Source organism: Buteo buteo, chromosome 20 (assembly GCF_964188355.1).
Source record: "Buteo buteo chromosome 20, bButBut1.hap1.1, whole genome shotgun sequence".
Classification (NCBI taxonomy): domain Eukaryota; kingdom Metazoa; phylum Chordata; class Aves; order Accipitriformes; family Accipitridae; genus Buteo; species Buteo buteo.
This window is the reverse complement of record NC_134190.1, coordinates 24244452-24265506: the sequence shown is the minus strand read 5'-3', so window position 1 is coordinate 24265506 and position 21055 is coordinate 24244452. Positions and strand designations below refer to the sequence as shown.

At 40.0% G+C, this 21055-nt stretch overlaps 1 protein-coding gene across 1 annotated transcript in view; it reads right to left on the bottom strand.

The window, feature by feature from the left end:
- The window catches only part of MARCHF11 (membrane associated ring-CH-type finger 11), a 32256-nt gene extending 12595 nt beyond the window's left edge, over window positions 1-19661 (bottom strand). Inside the window, exons 1-2 of the mRNA XM_075052156.1 lie at window positions 19226-19661; window positions 17942-18097 (exon numbers count right to left, since the gene is read on the bottom strand). Coding sequence (XP_074908257.1) covers window positions 17942-18097; window positions 19226-19486 — 417 coding nt within the window. The 5' untranslated portion in view covers window positions 19487-19661. The remainder of the gene's footprint in view (window positions 1-17941; window positions 18098-19225) is intronic.
- Between the last annotated feature and the right edge of the window lie 1394 nt (window positions 19662-21055).

Sequence of the window (21055 nt, the reverse complement as noted above, 5' to 3'; positions counted from 1 at the left end):
TGTCATTCGCTGACTACACATTCCATAACCAATAACAGTTCTTTTAGCTAAGTATTCTGCCAAGTTAGAAAAGATATATACAGTCTTTAGCTTCTGTAAATTACATGAACCTAAAAAATAAATATTATGCAAAAGACTACCATTTTTGCTTAAAAACTAGAAATTGAAAGAAAATGTTAAATATTTGTATCTAGAGAACTATAGTAATACTGTAAGTAATTTTTCAGATTCAGAAAAAAATGTCTCATTTAAATTTCTATGAAATAGGATCCCATTTCACATTCCTTCCCATTATATCTAGTGGTGTTAGGATATACTGTGCCATCTCTGGCGCCCATGAAAAGAATGCATTTTACTTTAATATACAATGATGATGAAATCTTCCTTTGAAAATGGTGCCTTCATAAACAAAATATAATTCATGCTTCTGATTTTAATATAATACTGTCTCTCCCTTGAAAACTTCCTATACTTTTACTTCTACTGACACTTCATTATGTTTGGCTCTTTTAATCTTTTATTTACCACTGTTCTTCCTTTCATGAATCATTTGGGAGTCTAGTATGTTAATGGTACACTATAGTTCTAACACTGACCCCAGAAACACTGCTCCTGTTTTCTTCTAAGGGCTCTGTCAAGCAGAAATACTGCACCATTTCTTATTTTTTGAGGTTGAGACTTCCAGAAGTTGAAAGAAACATATTGCTTTGATGGACTATTTGTTAAAGAATAAAGTTAATACAGTTACATTGCAAGTTCTTACTAACATAAAGATGGCTATAATATTCAAAGATCTTTCATCTTTGAGATAAATCAGTATTAACTTGGCTTTTTTTTAATGGTGCCTTGTAAAAGCCCATTGATTATTGTAAAATACATAGCAGAAAGGGATCTAAAAAGTACTGACGCTGCTTGTACTTAGAATACATTACATGAAAAATGTCTGCAATGAAACTACAGGTTTTCCTACATCCTTAATAAAGAACATATGAAATTTCATTATGGCTCCCCAAATGTGTACCAGCTTCAACTGTCCCAGTTTGTAAGCCACCAAAATTCCTTAAACCAAAGAGATGTTGGGGGTTACCTTACTCTGTTCTCTCAGAAACACAGCTTATTATGGACACTGCTGACTGAAGCCTCTCATTCCCCCTCGTCATTCTGGAATGCATATTTTATATGAAAGTAACTGAAAATAGCTGGCAGTGACCTGTTGTAACATAACATGATTAACCTGAAGACTTATCAATTATATGACTTCAAAAAGTTGTTAGATTGCTCTAATTGCTCTGATTGCTAGAATCAGACAGCTCTGACAAGAAAAAGTTTTTTCCTACTGTCATTCATGATGCATAATAGGATTTGCAATCTGTGTACATATGAATAAAACTCTTACAGAAGCAAAAGAATGCAATGATTTAGGTCCAACAAACCATTTTTGAAACGCCTGTTCCTTCCTTTATCTTGTTAGTAGTCTTTTCTAACATGTTTTGCAGTAAGCACACATTGACTACATGATTTAATATGCAGTGATATTGTTAACTTATTGACCAGCCTGAATAGAAATTGCGTAGTTTTGAGTACATACTCACAGACACAAACATTTGAAATACCATTTTTGGCTATAGGCTTCTATTTCTCTGTCTTTTTTAAAAAAAGAATCAATGCCACAAAAATTGCAGCTCACCATTAATGCTTACCTATTTTGATAAATTATTAACACATAGAGTGCCTGTAGTCATAATGCCCATTATCTTTTCATGTATCAGAGAGCTCATGAATACAGATAGTTTTGTATGTAACTTCTCAGTCTGCTTGGAAGGCTGTACCAATATTTTACTTGGGACATTCTGAAAGCGTAACATTTACTGTGGAGATACTGTCCATCCATGCACCACACAAGCAATTTAGTTGATAGCTCCTGGAAGTGTTGGCTTACTGCATGTACACAACTGAGTAGAACATCATTAACTGATGTCATCTCCCTTGACTTGTCCAAAGCATTTGACACTGTCCCACATGACATCCTTGTGTCTAAACTGGAGAGATATGGATTTGACGGATGGACAACTTGGTGGATAAGGAATTAGCTGGATTGCTGCACACAAAGAGTTGCAGTCAAGGGCTTGATGTGAGGGTGGAGACCAGTGACGAGTGGTGTCCATCAAGGGTCCATATTGGGATCAGTATTATTTAACATCTTTGTCAGAGACACAGACAGTGGGATTGAGTGCACCCTCAGCAAGTTTGCCAATGACACCGAGCTGTGTGGTGCAGTTGACACACTGGAGGGAAGGGATGCCATCCAGATGGACCTTGACAGGCTTGAGAGGTGGGCCCGTGCGAATCTCATGAAGTTCAACAAGGCCAAGTGCAAGGTCCTGCACGTGGGTCAGGGCAATCCCAAGCATAAATACAGGCTGGGCAGAGAATGGATTGAGAGCAGCCCCAAGGAGAAGAAGGGACTTGGGACTGTTGGTTGACAAGAAGCTCAACATGACCCGGCAATGTGTGCTTGCAGCCCAGAAAGCCAACCGTATCCTGGGCTGCATCAAAAGAAGCGTGACCAGCAGGTCAAGGGAGATGATTTTCTCCCTCTACTCCGTTCTCGTGAGACCCCACCTGCAGTACTGCGTTCAGATCCAGGGCCCCCAACATAAGGAGGACATGGACCTCTTGGAGCGGGTCCAGAGGAGTGCCACAAAAATGATCAGAAGGCTGGAGCAGCTCTCCTGTGAAGACAGGCTGAGAGAGTTGGGGTTGTTCAGCCTGGAGAAGAGAAGGCTCCAGGGAGACCTTATAGCAGCCTTCCAGTACCTAAAGGGGGCCTACAAGAAAGCCGTAGAGGGACTTTTTACAAGGGCATGTAGCGATAGGACAAGGGGTAACGGCTTTAAACTGAAAGAGGGTAGATTTAGAATAGATTCTATGATCTACACCTACAGTGGATGCATCTCGGATTTCTGAGTGCCCCGAAGCCTGGACATCCTGAGCAATGAACAAAATCTTCACATTCTATTACATTCACCTTTCAAAATCTTACTACTTATTAAGCAAAATAGTTTCACATTTTATCTTATGATTTTTTAAATTATGTTAGAATCAAGATCTGAGACCACAAGCAGAGCTGTGATGAAAACTGTATTCATCTTACAATATTTTTTCTCTGAGAAATTATTAGGACATTTTCACTCTCTTAGAGTCAGAAAGTGGGTATTTAGTTTTAACGGTACACGGAGGTGAACTCCCTCTCCACTTTGAGGCATTCAGAGCTTCTGGAAACATCAACTCCTGTCATTTAAAACAAGGATATTAATCCTGTGTGTTAATTCTCCTGTCTATTAAAATAAGGATTGTAATTGTATCCAGTCTCAAAAGAAAGGCTGGCCCTTTATTAATGAGCATACTTGAACCAGGAATCATTCCAGTAACTAATACAGTATTCTCAACACCTACAAGCATATGAAACAGAAATATGAAACCTGCAAAATGTCCTATTTGTACCAAGTAGTATTTTTTTTCTAATTCCTGATTTCTGCTTTTTATGAAGAATTGCCTGTCAATCCACCAGGATCACATTCTGCCCAAAATACATATATCACAGAATACTTAAAAAGTCATGGTGTGTTGTAGAGATATATCTGTGAGAAATATGTAAGGTTAAAGTGAATTATTCTCAAGTCAGCTTTTAACTCATATGAGACTCTAACCAATTAAATTTAGCTTAGTGGCTTAGTTCATCAGTATTTTGAGCAACTGCTCAATTTCTGTTGCAGGTTTATTGGAAATACCGAGTTTCAATGCAACCTCTTGATAGCATTATCTGAAAATTAAATATGAATGAATGGAGGAAATTAAAGCCTGCCATGGTTGTTGCTTTCTCTGCAACTTAAAGATGATCTGCGAAATTAAACTGAAAACTTAGGTCAAGCATAGACTGTCATGTTATGGATAGGTCCACACTCCTGGAGGAACACTGACAAAAAACCCCCATTTATTCTAATTACTCAGAGGAAGTAAGTCTCAGCAAGATTATAAACCAGGTGTCTGAAGGAGGTATTAACAATTTGCATGACATCTAGTCACTTAGGAGGGTTAACCATGTTTTGCCTATACAACTCTGTACTTCTCTTTGGACACAAACAGATGGTATCAAAAAGGGTTCTGGAGTTGCATTTTCCTTCTCTCCTGGGAAAGGAACTGTTTGTAAATACTAGCTAGAAGTGTTGAATAATTTTAATTTAAAAAGATGCTGAGCATGAGGCTAAGATTGTGTGGCTCATTATGATATTAATGCACTCAGCAAAGATGTGTAAAAAATTGCTCAGCATGGAGGGACAGAAGAAGCCCCTTCCACAAAAATGCCCTGGCCACCAGTCAGTATATAGAAGGATCATCTGTTCTTGATCATTTCTGTTGATGTCTTCTTGTCTCTCTTATAGAAAGTATCCAAGTATTAATTCCAGTTCATTTACTGAAACTCACATTTCATCTGCTAGCTAGACTTTCCAAAAGTACTGGCTAGTCTTTCTCTGTCTTTTTGACTCTAAGAATAATTAAATAACTCTTACAACCTGTATAAGTGGAAACACAGAGGGTTTATCTGAGAATATTCTACACCCTAATGGTTGGTGCATTCCCTTGTGAGAGATCTTAACTCAAACCCATTGTTCACCTGAGTTAAAGCAAGTTTTTAAACTTCCATCTCTAAAGATACTATTTTAACAACTGAGATTTACATGGTATTGAGGATATTCAATAGTAGAACTCCTTCCAAGTAATTTATTGGAACACTTCCAGTTCCCATACAATACATAGATGTTCACTGAACCAAAAAGAAAGCAAATGAAATCGATTCCTCTATTCACATCACCTCCATAGGGTTGAGTAGGGAGATGCTTTTAGTATGGTACAAAGCCTCAGGAACTATTTCTGACACTGGCCTATTTCAGTGGGGTCCGGATGCTGAAAAAGAGGCCATGGAAAGGCCTTTCCTGGAAAAGAATCATATAAATGATGTGAAGGTGGAAGAAATGCCATATAAGTGGAATTTTAGAGTTCAAAGTTCCCAGTTTACTGAAAGAAGACTGAAAGAGAACTCTTCTACAGCATTTAAGTACTGTAAAAGGGGTAGAAAATGCTAAGTATTAATGTGTTTTTCCAATCCAGGCACAACACAAAATGATAGTTAGATGTTGGAGCCAAAGAATATAGATGTACAAACAAATTCAATTGGATAAGCACAGTTAAGAAGTTGTAAAACATCAATTACCAACATTTTGTTTAAAGTACACAGTATTTACTGCTCCCCACTATCAGCTTCTAGGCAGTCTATGAATCCAAAGACATGAAATCAAGTAGCGCATCACCATCTGTTGTCACTGGATTCCCCTGCATCCTGCAGCAACGTTATTCACAGCTGAGAATCAGGGACTTCATAACAGTTCTGGCACAAAACAACTCCGTACCCTTGGTTAGGCACAGGATCTGAAGAAGCGCCTTCACTGTCCAGTTTTCTTCCTATTGCTATACGGCAATAATGTGTTTCAGCAGTGAAGGGTACAACCTCACCAGAAAACAACTGAGAACGAGTATTGCCTGCTGGCCTTTTTGGCCCTGAACAAAAACTAATTCACAGAATGGAATCAGAATTTTCATGCACAACATGAGGGAAGAGACAATCCTGATTTCATGTGCTTCTAAGATACAAAACAAGGGAAACTTTGGATTTTGAGGGCAACAAAAAGACTAAAGAAATATGCCCTGAGTTCAGTGATAAGGTTGTTGCTTTGTCTAATCCCTAAGCAAGATGATGTGTATCTTGGGCGAAGGTTACAAGGCAGGATGGTAAGAATACCAAGGGATTACCTACTAGCATGTAATCATGAAGAAGATAATCCTGGGTTCTGGCTTGTACAAAATCTGGCAGAGCCTGCTCTAAAAGTCAATTAGAATGTCATTTATTAGATTAGCAAATCAATTAGATTGATTCTGTAATCAATTAAATTAGCAATAAATATTCACTTGAAGACAATTTAGTCATAATTCTAAAATTTTAGACTGTGCAAATGAACATGGTAAATAACATACTGCTTGAAAATTTGGCCTAATGGAAGAATTAACTTAATTGTTTTATATATTACATATTATGTATAATAATTAAAACTTGATATAAAAAGATGCACAATACATTTATAAGAACTAATTTAATGTATGCTTACTACAATTATTAATAATAATTATTTTAATTATTAAGTTATTAATTTAAAAATCTAATAAACAGCAAAATTTAAAAAGTCAGTTGCCTTAGTTTTTTCAGGTACTGCCTCATAATCACAACTACAAACTAGTAGGTACTGTTGTTTGAACTGGTAATCAAATTTTTTCTAATAGTTTGGGGTAGCCATGGTTTTGATCACCCAGTTACTTACAAGACTCTATTTTTAAGATCTGAAAACGTATAAGATGTAGTGCTTAATTACAGAAAGCAGCAATTTAGATACTAAATATCATCAAATATGATAGCCCTATCTGTAAAAAAAGAAAACAGTTGCCCTTATAGTATACACTACACCAGAAACTCTGTATTTCTCTCTAACGCTATCATGAATATGTCTGAAATCCCTTGGAGTAATTACATTAAATTGCACAATATAACAGATGCTTTTGAACACTGAAAATACCCAGCTTTCTGATTTACTTGCTATATTGTGCATCAGCATTCATAGTGCTGCAAGAAGCAATGGTTATCATATCAAAAACTGTAATATCCATTCATATCATTGTGTTTGAAAATCCCTAAGCTATAAATTGTTCTTGGCTTAATGGTGCTTATATGACTTACACGTAACCCATGTACCATCTCTCGCAGTACAAATACAGACATAAAAATAAAAATAAAAATAAAAATAAAAATACTCTCAGTTTCTCTCAAATATAAGAAACACCTAAGAGAATGAAAGGTAAGTACATGCTGTCCATATGGAAAACACACTTATCAAAGAACTACTTACTCTTCTGCAAATTGTCGTTTTTCAAGTTTATGTGTATCCCTGGCAGTGTTCAAGACCAGGTTGGTTGGGGCTTTGAGCAACCTGGTCTAGTGGAAGGTGTCCCTGCCCATGGCAGGGGGGCTGGAACTAGATGATCTTTAAGGTCCCTTCCAACACAAACCATTCTATGATTCTGTGATTCTATGATTCCCCTAAAGTGAATGGAATTAGGTCTTGATTATCAGAATTAAAAAAAAAGACAGTGTAACTCCTCCTGAAGCAGGACTCTATCCCAAGAATCTTCCTGACTTCTGTCACAATACTGGAAAAGGAATAGTCAGCATAGTTACTGAGGGGAGTAGAAAAATAGTCACAAATTTAATGTCATAACGAAGGGTCACATCCTTACGGATTCGTATGTCACAGGCAACAATGGTTCAGTACTTAGATAACACAGCCAATTCATCAGCAAAGTTAGCGAAAGATGACAAAGAAGGAGAGAGTGGCACTGGGACAAAGACATGGCTTCTTATTCACACTTCATATATGTTGATTCAGGGTCAGAGGACACAGCACTGTGGAAATGCTAGGTGATTTTGAAGTAAACAGACTTGAAGCCTGTACCTCTGAACCCAAACAAGGAAGAAAGGAACCTTTTGGAGGTTATCATGAGGACCTGATGCATGAGATTGTACAACGAAGACAAAGATTCACTTGTGTCACATGATAAACACCAAGACATCTGAGAGTAACTTTAAACTACTGAAACTACTTTCTCTTCTGAAATAGTCCAGGCTGAAATACTGAAGTCCTTAGATCTTGTAAGTCCTAATTGCTGTAGCTAGGTTCACAGCAATTATATCAGCGAGATCTACAAAAGCATGAGGGAAAGGCCCAGAGGAAAGATAAGTTTCTAAAATCCACAGAGCCATAAACTCTTCCCAGTGAATACACAGCAGATTTTCCACAATTTTCTAAACACATTCAAGTACATGGTAACTGTATCAACTCTCACTGGAGAAAACCTGAAGTAGACACATTTCCCTAGAATAACCAGCAATTCACATAGTTCCTAGATCTTTTACCCAAGGCTATAGGAAGGAAAGGAGAGGCTGAAGTAGAGGATTTTGAAATCCCCAAGATGGATTTGATGGTCCCTCTCCTTATACTGAGTAGTGGATCATATGAAGATCTTTCCCTTAAGTTTGACAGATATCAAAAGGCATCAGTAATTAATCAAATTTCTATTTGGTGCAAGCATTCAGAAAGCAATAAGATGATACACCATACTCTGTAAATGCTGCTTGAGGAGGAAGTGACCCTCTTTATTAAGTCTCAGGAGGATTTTTAGTCATTGTACATTTAAATACAGGCAAAGTGTCCTTTTTGGAAGGTGACATCAAATGACAGGATCTTCTCATGACTCTTGTGGTCACAAAAGAAGGAGGTTATGTGGAGGACAGTGTTGCAAGTGCAGGAAAATGCTGCCAAGTGTAAGCCTCCTGCATTCTATTCCTGTTATTCTGATGTGAACCAGTGAGCTTACATCAGCTGTTATGCCGATTGCTTCAAGTAAAATATGTCATATTGCTTTCCTCCTATGAAACAGCAGCCCTGAAATTGAGATGCAGAATTTAGTCATCCAGGGAGGAACACAATGTGCTGGGACTAACCACAAGTTATAGTAGATTGTAAATTGCAGATTGTTCAGATAATAGCAATGAGAGAAACATAAAGCATTCCATTAAGAAGTAGACTCTCTGTCTGTCTGTTCTTGCCCAGTGAGCAGAGAGAGCTTCCTTAGCATGAAAGAAGAGAAGGCGTACTGATGTTTACTCTCATTTTTTCCATACACAGTTATGGAATTTGCCTTTTTTCAAGGTCCTCGTAGTGCTTGGAATAATCTTCTTCCAGTGTTAGCAGAGTAGCTAAATACACATGAAGTTAGCAAGTATTTAATCTTGATGGTAAGGTTCATGACTTTCTGAAACTACTAAGGAATTATTTTTTTCTTATATCTGTCCTTTGGCCATAAAAGACAAGAAAAATGAGTCTTAGCTCAGGAAATAGGCTCCATCCAGTAATATAGTTTGTGTGGGTATCAATATGGTGTATTCCTGTACCGGGAATATGCTTGTCACAGAAATGGCAAAGTTTAATACTGCCCTGGAAGGAAGACGCTGGCAGAGAAATATAAAAAAGGGGGGGGTGGGGTGGCGTGTGTATAATAAGGGGAAAGGAAACAGCATGTGCCTAAAACTGGAATACTCACTCTTCATCAGCTTCACTGAAATGTAAACAAAAGTAGCAAGAAAAAGTAATGTAGAAATAAAGAAAACAAAAAGGAAAGATTAAATAAATTACAACAAAAAGTAAAGAACCCTATGGGAAAAGAGTCATGCCAGCAAAACTCACAATGAGGGTGCCCTGACTCAGACAAGTACTTCAACAGAACTGAGGTCAAATTGTTCTTTCACTGTTGCACTGTTGGCATGAAAGGAGGCAGGGGCTGTCCTCTGCACATGGCTGAAGCAGTAGGAAAGAGACTTCAGTCTGAATACCAAACATCCAATTTGCATCTATGTATGGGACAAATTTTTTAAAATTAAAAAAATCTAAGTGCAATAGGTGCAAAAGCTGTCTCCCCAGTTGAACAATTTAAGAAAGAAGTAAGTTAGCATGACTGCTGGTCATTTGGATGAAGCACTGAAGACTTCAGTGCAAACTGACCAACATCCGAAACCAAGAAGCATTCAAAGGAAGTTTCAAAATTAATTTCATAAAATTTTCTTTGACAAATTTCAGTTGTGGAAAGAACTACAGTGACACTTCACAGTTGACATAGCATAACTGGTAGAGAAGTCAGGAGGTTATGACAGTATTTGGTGCTCAGGGCAGGCTACTTACATTGCCAAATAAGCATGAGCTAAGGAGTCATAGATTAGAGGTATAAAAGCAGTATGCTATCATTTATTAACAAGATTTTCATATTAAGAAATAGAAGAAGCATGCTGAAACAACCAGTACTTGGTTACAATGTTTTTCACTAATCTCTGTTGACAGGAATTAAAGACCTGAATAATCAGGAATTTGGACATAAGACAAAAAGACATGAATTTGTTTTTTAAAAACTCACAGATCTTCATCACTAAATAAATTTCATAAATTCTAGGCTAGAAGATCAAGCTACTGGGAAAATACCCAATCAAACAGATGAAAAATGACAAAACCCAGTAAATCAAAGGTGCCTAAATGCAGGTCCCACACCATATCTTAAGCCTTGCATTGTTTACTTAGATATCCCAAGCATTTAAAATGGCAGTAACTATGTATATGTAGCAATCCTGATTCCCATTCATGCTGTCTTTTACTTTGGGATGTATTTTTCTAATGGAATCTGTTGTAAATATGTAATTTATGCTTATAATTCTAGTAATAACATTTATTCAAGATATTTCCCCTGAAAAACAACCTGGCAGTATGTCTCATGCTAGTCATTTTGACCCATGAAAATCTTAGACTCAAAGGAATCCACCTTTTTTCCTTGAAATAGTTAACCCACTATTTAATACACCAAGATAATGACACTCTTTAAATCTATATCTATATATATCTTACCACTAGATCAGGATGACATTTGTAAGTAAAATTTTATTTCCAAGTACAGCTCACAGTTTACATTGCACTAACTGTTGTTTCACACCATTCAAGCAAACTGCCCTGAGCACAATTTATGCATTTCACAAAATAAAACAAGAAAACAACTGCTTTTTTTAATAAGCTACAGGAAATAAAAGAGTAACATATGAGGGGCACACACCCACATACCTTTAATGCTATTCTTTTTTTTAAAACATGCTCTGTTTTATTTATTTTGTGTAGGTACTTGATTACCTCAGTGTACACTTTAGAAGTCCAAGAGAACTGCCTGAACACAACAGAACTAGTCTAAAATCACTACCCACATGTTATTACAAAATTGTTCTCTATGCGATAATCACCATTTCTTTGCCTAATCTATTTTTTACTGATAATCCCCTATCTTAAATAGACAAATGTGAGCACCAGAGTGGCTTGTCTATCTCCCTGCATGCTGTAGCTGATGCTCTGACAAGAGTAACAGATTTCTTGAGTTCTATCAGTTGAGATGCCAACTTTGACCAAATGTTCCATCTAGCAAAGCGTGAATGCACAGAGAATCAGGAAAGTAGATCTCAAGTGTTTGCTGGTGGCAATCCAACCATTGTAGCAAAATCCCAAATATTAACTACAGCTTCTAGATCACCGCTTCAATCTTGCTCCATTCCAACCAGAGAGAAAGCATAATTTTTGCCATACAATGTCAAAATCCTGACTAGACTAGGAATATCCAAGTTTCTGAACTGAATCATAGGTTTCAAACAGTTGGTTTCCAGGTTTTGGCAGTTCTGACCTATATCTCCCCCCTCCTTCCTCACTCTCAGTTCTTTTATAGGTCTTTCTAAAACAAAACCAATCTCCTTCCATTCTTTCAAGCTTCTATTTTCTGTGCACTTAACCCCCATCTACTTCATCCTTCTAATTTCAATTCTTGACTCTCTTTATAATCTCCCATGTTCCTTCCTGATGGCTTCAGCTCCCTTGTTGACGACTGCTCTGATCTCAAAGATAAGTATCATCTCTCCTCATTGGACTTACGAATACGCTTCAGTGTTTGTAGTCAACAAACGGCCATTCCTTGCTTTGATTAGCTTTTCATCTGGGTCTATATCTAGTCTTTTTTTATTAGTTCTTCTTTATCCTTACTCAACTATCACTGTGGTATCACTGTGACAGAACCAGTTCATTTGTTCACATATTATTCGTCATTATTTCATGACTTTCATGGTAGTCATGGTACCAGATCATTGGTACTGATGATTCTTCCATCCCCTGTTCCCTCTTACCTGTCATTAGTCACTAATTCTCTCCATCCTTCGAAAGCCTCTCCAGTTTTGTTCCTCCTTTTCACTGTAATGTCCATCTTGTGCTCCTTCAGCTCTGTATGCTAACAGCCACGTATTTTCCTCCTAGGATGCTAGCAGTGCACCAGTGGCCTGCTCTCTTGCTCCATGACAAATTTGTTCTCTCATTTGAATGGCTAACCAAATGCATTTCTCAAGCTTAACTGACTTTTGTCTCCACACCTTTTTGCTGCCTTTATTTTCCAACTCTCTGCGCCTTTTATCTCTGAGTCCCTCTGTGCAATAATTACAAGAAAACAAAGAAAACATAATACAGCACGAAATTCGCTATCCCCTTGGCATTTCCTCTCTGATGCCTTCTATTTTTGTATTTCTGTCCTTTCTGTCAGCGGTGAAATTTTTACTGTCCTCTCTTCTATAATCTCTCTACTTTGCAGCAGTGACATAATTTTGTCCTTCCTCCTGATCCACTCACTTACCCCAATTCTGTTTTTCAGTCTCTCATTTACCTTCAGATCTTTCCCAGAAAGTACACAGGAAATATACTTTGCCTTTCCCACCACAGAAAAAACCCCCAGCTTTGACACTACTGGCCTCTCCAACAGCCCTGCTATCCTTTTGTTTCTAAACTCATTAACCACACTACTTAGAATTGATCATAATCACCAGCATCTACCCAGTGCATGCCACTGAAATGACTCAGAGTATATCAAATCAAAAGGTCTATCTAGTCTAGTAAATTCTCCCTAGAAGTGCCCAAAAGTAGATGATTAGCAGAAGAAAGAGTGTGAGAAGTACAACTACTATATCTATGCTGGTGACTGACAGATCTACTTTTCTGTTTCAGACTTCTCTCTCCTGTCAAAACTGAAATATTTGTCTGCACCTTTTGTACAGAACTTCCCATAGATTTAAGGTCATTAAAATCTCCAGGATTTTTATGTCCCAACCTTTCTCAAGCAGTATGGATTTGTCCACCAACCCAGGAATTGTCTTAAATTTAAATATCTATTTGGATCTTCCTGTTCACAATATTTCTAAAACTTGCAGGTGCTTTCTATGTAGCATATCTAAGACTATTCATATATATAAAAAAATCATTTCTCATCATCACTTTCATCTTACGTCTCAATTACTGTAACACAGCTTTTAAGCTCATGACAAATGTAATTTTCTCAGCGACCACAAGACTCCTTCAAATACAATTTTTTCAGTCCACTACTTTGACCATGTTACTGCCCTTCTTTCTCTGCTATGCTAGTTCCTCTCTTCCCCATCACATCAGATAAAAAAGACTTGACTTGAATTCTGAAGTCCTTCCAGGCTTTTACTGACATATTAATAACCTTCTGATGACTACTCAGACATTGAATCTCATCTCTGTTCAGTTCATGATACCTATCTCAGCCAAATGTTTTCTTTTCTAACAGCCCTTCCACACTGCCTTCACATACAAAGGGTGCCTGCAGAGCTTCATTATTTTCAAGAGGTATCCTAAAACTCATCCCATCTGACATGCCAAAAACTCAATGAGAGTTAAAAATGGTTAGTATACAGAGCCCACTGGTTTTACATATCCCCATAGACTCGTCCCTTACTTCTTGTTCCAACTCCTTTGTAAATTGTCCAAAATTGGGACAATTATTTTTGTTCTTTGTGTGCGTTCACATATTGAATAGCACAACGTATCCTCCTGGATCTTCGTTACAGGCAATGTAACAGCAGTAACATTAGTAGATTGTTGCTAGTACATAGTCTGGTTTAAAAAGCACACTTGGAGATTTGAGCCTTCTCCCTTTCCCCTTCTTAGTTATGCCTACAAAAAGTAAAGGTTTTTATCCAGCTGAGCATAGTCATTAGCCATAACTTTTACTAAACATTTACTACACATTTTTTCTGGACACTGGCCTCCATATTGAAGTATCTGAAGTACTTGACTTTTGCACTTTTTAATATAACATGCATATACATACATGCAGTCTGCTATAGAGTCTTGCTCATGCTTATCTAATTGATGCCAGTGAGATTATTCAAATGAGTGAGGGCTACTCACATTAACAAGACGTGTTAATAGTCACAATTCGAGCCATAGTCCACCTCCAGGAACTACAAACTTGCTTAAATATTAAGTACAACCTGAATTTTTTGTCTATATTAAAAAATCAGACTTAACAATTAAGACATTTTTTTTTAAATAACTGGTTTGTGATTTTTCTGATGTCAGAAAAAGTGTTGAATTGCCATGCAATTAGCTTTTAAATTGCCACACCAATCTACCATATCACTTTTGGAATAGGTCCAGTTCACCTAAAGTACCAGAATATAAGGTTTTAATGAAGAGAAGCACAGGATATATTTAATATCTAACATAATACTAGTTTATGACAGACTAGAGTAACAGTCTAGAAAAAGCTCTAAATATCTTTGTTGGTCACTTTTATAGAAATTATGGGGTTTGGCACCAAAGTGTATTTTCTCAACCTTTGCATGACTATATTCCACTTTTAAACATCATTTCTGAATCTCACAAGAGAACTGACATTCTCCAAGATACATTCACGCTTAACTGCAAGTCTAGTGAACTAATTTGCTAACAGCTTAATAATTAAATAGCACCAATAAAAAATAAAGCAATCTGTTTATATTTCCTTTAGGAAGAAAATCTGTACAAATTATAAAGCTTAACAAACCAATGTAAAAAATATTTCTGCTTGTGCTTCCTTTGTTAATCTAAAATATAATTCTAAGTGGGTTTTATTTCCAAGTCAGACATTGAAATCTTCTCCCTCCTTTTTAAGCTGTTTCAAAAACCTTCCAAAATTCCCTGCCCAAAGCAATATTTGTTCCACCTCCCCTCATTATAGTTTGGGGGGCTTTCTAGTTATTAACATAACCTTGCCTATTATTGAATCATATTCCACGCCCCCCACACAGAGCAAGTCCAGCAACATGAACACGTGCTTTCATTAATGGACTAGTGCAAGGTTAAATACATCTTTCTGATATGATCCTGAGAAGGATACTGACAAAAATCCAAATTTGCATTTCTCTGTGAAACACCATATCAAATGCCATCAACTTGTTTGTGTGCTCATCTTCCACTATTAGCCCATTGGTTAATTTGTTAATTTTTATGTTTTAAGATCTGTTCCTATATTAAAAGTCTATGTGTTTCCAGGATTGAGTTCTTAAAAGTGAATTAAATAGTAGTTGCTGAAATATGCAAAGTGACACTGGAAAAATTTCTATTGGAATAGTCACTTACCATAGTAAATTTTGTTCCTTGAATGTACTGCCTCCAAAGAGGCCCCCCTTTGGGATTACTTTCCCTGCCGTGAAGCAACAGAAACCACAGAAAATGTTAGATATTAAATGGAGTATTTACATCTATTCCAATGTTCTGGAAGAAAACACAGAAAAATCTCCTACATCTTAACTCCCTACGCATTGTTACATTCCATAAATACATGAGGTAGAAGTAAACCTGAGGAGCTGGTGTAAATCTGCATAGACAATTCACTTGAGAAAAAGTTATTTTGGTAAATAGCATCCTTTTTCTCTCTTATGACACTGCCTACACAGATCTAATAAGTAAATGACTGGCAGAGACAATTCTGAGAACAGGGACTGAGGTAGACCACTAGTTGTAGAGAGAGCGAACTACTCCTGTCCAATACTGTATCTAAAGTAATCCAAGAAGTCTTGCTTGCTTGGGAACTTCTAAGTACATTAGCTACCTCAGTGAAGACATTGCAAACTACTTCTGTATTGAAACGGTCTAGCCCTTAGCTTTTTATCAAACCTGACCAAAAAGTTACCTTAAAAAAGGCTTTTGTGTAGTCAAGCAAATGATTCAGAACCTGCCCAAAAGCTTAAACCGAGACAACTTCAAATACAACCAAGACAGCTGTTAAAAATGGCTAATACTATTATACTCGGGAATATGGGAGAGGAGTGAGGGCATTTGAATACTGATCACCCTTATAAAAATACACAGATGACTGCACTTTTGAGACTTCCTTTTAGATTCTGTAACTACGAGAGGAATACTCAGTGTAAGAGAATGAGAAAGGTACTACTGCGTCCCTCCAAAGAGATGCGTGACCTTTTGGGTGTCAGGAGTTTGACCCCAGGAATGTATGTCTAACTTATTCTTTGAGTATGCAACTCCATGAAATCTTTTTGTATGCTATCTTGTCAACAATAAAAAAGGACAGACTTAAATAATTTATGTAAAAAATGAAAGACAGGGTTAAGAATAAATCAAGCATTTTTTAAGCTATTGAAGGAGAAACATGAAACTATTTGCCCCTCCCACCCCCCCAAAAAAGTGCCATAACTCATGAAGAGAATGGCATTTAACTTTTGGGTCTTCAGTTTCTTTCTACCTCACTTGTAGCTCGGCCAAACTTTGTTGTCTACTGTGTCACCTGCTGACACTTTCTTTCTTCTTTGCTTCTGTTTCCCACAGAAATTGAATAGTTGTTCTTCAAACTGGGGCTTGATTCTTTTGTCCACAGATAGGTGTCTAGCGACATTTCAGGTGTCTTTTAATACCCCGCTTGGCCTCCAGCTGCAGTTCCAGAGTCTCTCAAAAGTTGTGTCATATCTGCTATCCTGTGTAGATATTTTGGCTACCTTGGGACATCTCAAATAGTACTAGATGCAGGCAACCGTGTCATGTCTTTGCTGTCCAACAACTATTTTCAGAGACTGTCATTGCAAACTGTTGCTAATATAACCTTTGCTAGGAAAAGGATGAGACTGCTGTGGATATACAGGAAATAAAGATTTTTAAAAGGTTAAAAAAAGCCAAAGGATCAAACAGAATCCCATGCCAAACCACCAGATAAAGTCTATGTAGAAACAGAATCTACCACCTTCATTTTCTGAAGCGTTTTACAAATCCATTGCTTTTTTACATCGTAAAGGTTCTATCCAGGAAAGCTTATCAAAAAGTTTCCTTTGTGGATTCATAAAGAAAAAACTTGAAGACATAACTGCCTCTGAAAGTACCTGCACCTAACCTGAATGGCTGTAAGCAAATACTCCAGATATCCTTGCATCCAAGGAATGCTTATCACGCTCACACAACTGCCATTACCATCCAAGCATGTCTTTTCTATAAAACTCCAATCAAACTCAGGCACAGAAAAATGACCTGAGTGATCTGGCCTTCAAGAGCTCCATCATCTCTGAGCTCATAGGATCAAAACTAAAAAAGGATACAATTATCTTACTAAATGTGTTCCTCAGATGTTATGAAATACAATTTCTAGGATGGAATTCTAAGCCCCTAAGGAATTCTGATATGCAAAGTGGTATTAAGGCTTCCCTAACAGATCTGCTGAAGCGTTGAGTTTCCTCTCCCCTCTCCCTGAACATGCTACCACTATAATATCCTAACTTCCAGCTGCATGTTGTGATGCTAATAAAAGGGAGCTGTGAAAAATGCGACTGCACATTTCAGCTTCTGGAGCAGCTATTGGTGGACAAAACTTAAAGAGCGTTCTGCTACTCTGGATTGTGCCGAGACTGAAAAGTCACCTCCTTTCACTTTTTTACAGTAGATGAATACACAGGCAACACAAGTTGTCTTTGCCTCTCTCCTCTGGACCCCAAGCTTGAAGAATGAATGAAATCAACCTTTGACTGAGTCTTTAACAAACTATAAAGACATGTTTAAAGTTTAGAAAGTGAACCAGGGGGATCCAAGTTGTTCTGTCATGTCACAGTGTGACTCGTCTAATTACAGAATTTAACAACCTCTGAAGACCATTTCTATGGCAAGCCCAAAGCTAGAAGAACGTAACCGAATCAAATGACCGCACATTTTAATAGGTAACTGGTCTTAAAAACTAACTTTGGGTGGGTGCAAGTGCTAACTGGTGAAGCATATAGGATCTTCTGCTGTATTTTCCAAAAACCTTGAAATAAATGTAAGAATCATTTTGTTTTTTAAAATGACTGGAAAGACATATTTTTTAAAACAAACAAACAAATTACCTGGCAAGGCTTTTTCATTTTAATTGCTATAACATGGTATCTGTAACAGCAGAGTTCACAGGTCCATGACCCTCTTTCACTTATCCACTTTAACAGGCAAAGCTGATGCGTGTATCGTACTGACCCATCACAGCGGCAAGGATTTAACAATTCACCCTGAAAAGGCAACACAGAAACATTAATTTTAAGGGAATCTTTTCCGGACGTGTATACTCAATACCAAAACATTTACAGGTCTGTAACAATGAACTGGTCTAGACTTCAGTATGTGAAAAAGCGTATATTTTTGGCTACAAAAATACTCAAAAATTAAGCTGTCTTAAAAACACCTGGGTGCTTCTAACGAGACAAAGCCAGATAACTGTCAACGCATGTGTATGTACATATGTGAAACAAGTGAAAGATTACCGTGCATCAAACAGCAGTAGCATTAGCCCTTTCAAATACCTCAAATGGTACCGAAAGCGGTTAGACGCATTTCTCCAACAGTTATTTGCAGTCATCACTAGGAAAGAAGCGGGTGACGTCAGAGAGAACCGTGCTCTTGGAGCAGGGCTCTGCGCTGTCCAGCTAGCCAGCTCTCGGGCAGGACCTCAAATAAGGGAGCTGAGCACTTCCCCCAGTAGTTCACGTATTTCTGTATTATGTAAACGGGCTGTTCTCTTCTTTCCTCGGAAGGATTTTTTTTTTTTTTAAGCTAAACTACACGACGAGCTATCAAATGCTAGTTACGGATCCATTGCTGACACTGTGTCCGGTAATGACAGAGAAGACACTCGGCGGTCTTCTCACCATCACCGGTAAGCTAACACTCTCATTCGACAGCCTAACAGAAACCTGAGAAATTCGCATCGCTTCAAGCCCCCGGCCGGAGAGCCAGCGAGCGTGACGGCAAGAAGGTGTCCGAGAGCGCAAGCCAGCCGCGGCAAACCTCCGACTTTTCCTAGAGCTTTTCCCCGGCCGTCGGTCACAACCACCTCGCTGGGGAGCCGCGGCTCGCCCGTGCCCCCTTTCCCCCCCGCCTCCCCCGGCGGCAGCCAGCCCACTCCCGCCGCTCCTCCGCCGGGCGGGCGGCTCCCGAGCCCTGTCCCCGGTGCTGATCGGTTCCCGCCGCCCGGCCCTGCCCGCTCCCCGCCGCCCCCGGGAACGGGGCTGGGGGCGGTCGGGTGTGAGGGGATGAGCCGGTCGGTCCGGCCGGCGCTGAGCGCGGCGCGGCGGGGCGGAGGGGAGGGGGGGAGCCGCTCGCCCGCCCCGCTCTCTTCTCCTCTCTTCTCCTCTCCTCACCTGCTCGGGGCCCTGGAAGCAGATCTTGCAGATGGGGCCGGCCCCGCCGGGGTGGCTGCCGCTGCCGCTCTCGCTGCTGCACACCGAACGGGTCTCGGGTTTGTCGCCGCCGGCGGCGGCGGCCCCCGCCTCGGCGCGGCCGCTTTCCGAGCCGCCCCTCCGGCCCTCGCCGCCGCTGGGGCCGCCGCTCTCTCCCTCCTCCGGGCCGTCGCCGTTCGCCTCCCCCGGCGGGACGACCACGCTCCCCCCGGCGCAGCTCATGCCCGGGGCGCCCGCTCACCGCCCGGTGAGGGGGAGGACGGCCCAAAGGGAGGGAGGGATGGCGGCGAGGCCGCCCTTCTGGCTGCCGCGAAGGAAGGTGACCCGGGGCGGCCGCCGACGTTCCGCCAGCCGTCTCCGGAGCGGCGGCTGTGTGTGTGCCTGTGAGGGAACGCGTGGGGCGGGGGTGTGCGTGGGTGAGCGCGTGTGCGTGGGTCCGGAGGCGGCGGGGCGGAGCGGGGCGGCCCGAGTCAGTCACCACAACCGCCGCCTCTCCTCAGGCAACCCGCCCCGAACGCCTTCCCCTGGCCCGGGCGCCTCCCGCCTTTTTCGTCCCTCCCCTCGGCACCGGCTTCCCTCACAGCCCCAACGGCTGCCGCCCCGCCGGCGGCCAAGGGGGCTTCAGGCCCCGGCCCCGGGTCGTGGCAGGTTGGTTTTCCTTCTCCTCGGCCCCGGCAGCCCTGCGAAGGACCCAGGCCTTTTAAGGGACGCTGACAGATCTTTTTTTTTTGCTTTATTGTGTTCTTCGTTGCGGGAGACTGCGCTTGCGAAAGCTCAACGGAACAAATGTTCAACAGTTGTTCTTTGGGTGCGAAACAGCAGTCCTCCCAGTCTTTTGTGCCCCCCCCCCCCCTTTTTTTTAATTCAAATCCATTACATCACCTCATCTTCAAAATTAAATCTGCTAAAAGCATCATGTTCAAATACCTTCAAAAAAAAAAAAAAAGCAAACCCACAGCAGTTAGGAATTCTTTGAAGTTTGGCTGAGGCTGCTAAAGGAAAGCATGTGTGAATTTCAGCATCAAGTATAACACCAGCGCGCATTCATCTCGTGAAAACGACGGCGACTGTCTGCTCAGGGAAAGAGAAAGAAAAAAAAATCAGAAAGCAATTGTGAAGCCATATGCTCTTCCATAGCCACATTTAGATTCAAAGCGTGATGAAATCACCCGTCTTCTCCATTGGCTGCTTCATATGTAGTCTCAAGATGAGGGTGTACCTGGACGAGCTCAGCCACTGCCTTCACCAGCCGTGTTTTGATAGGAGTGGCTTTCTTCCTGTGGACATTTTATCAGAAGACCGAAGAACCGAAATGGCACTCCTCGGCCCGTGATCATGATTGACAGGTGGCTGTCAATCTCTCTGGAGAGGCTTGCTGAGTATACACCAAATACCTGGTCCAACCTTTCGGCCTGGCTGGAGACCGGTTCAGGCAATACGCTATCTGCAGAAAAGCAGCAGCCCCATATTGCAAGAGAGTGCCATTCAAATTAATTGGGGCAAGGTGCAGTTAAAGCCCTTTCGGTCCTCCTACAGTCTGCATCTATTGTGATACATACATTAAGGACAAAGTACAACACTGCTGTTTGCAGTGGTGCTCTGAAAAAGTGCATTTTCAGAGGTTGTCTTGCTACACTGGAATAAGAGGTATCATTATACCTTTTCTCATCATCCACTAGTATCCTCTCTCATGAAAATCTTTGTTCTGATGGCTCTGCATTAGCTAAGCCAGCGCTGGCTGTTTAGCTTGGCGTTAGGACAAGATGCTCCAATCCTAAAATTACTTTTGTT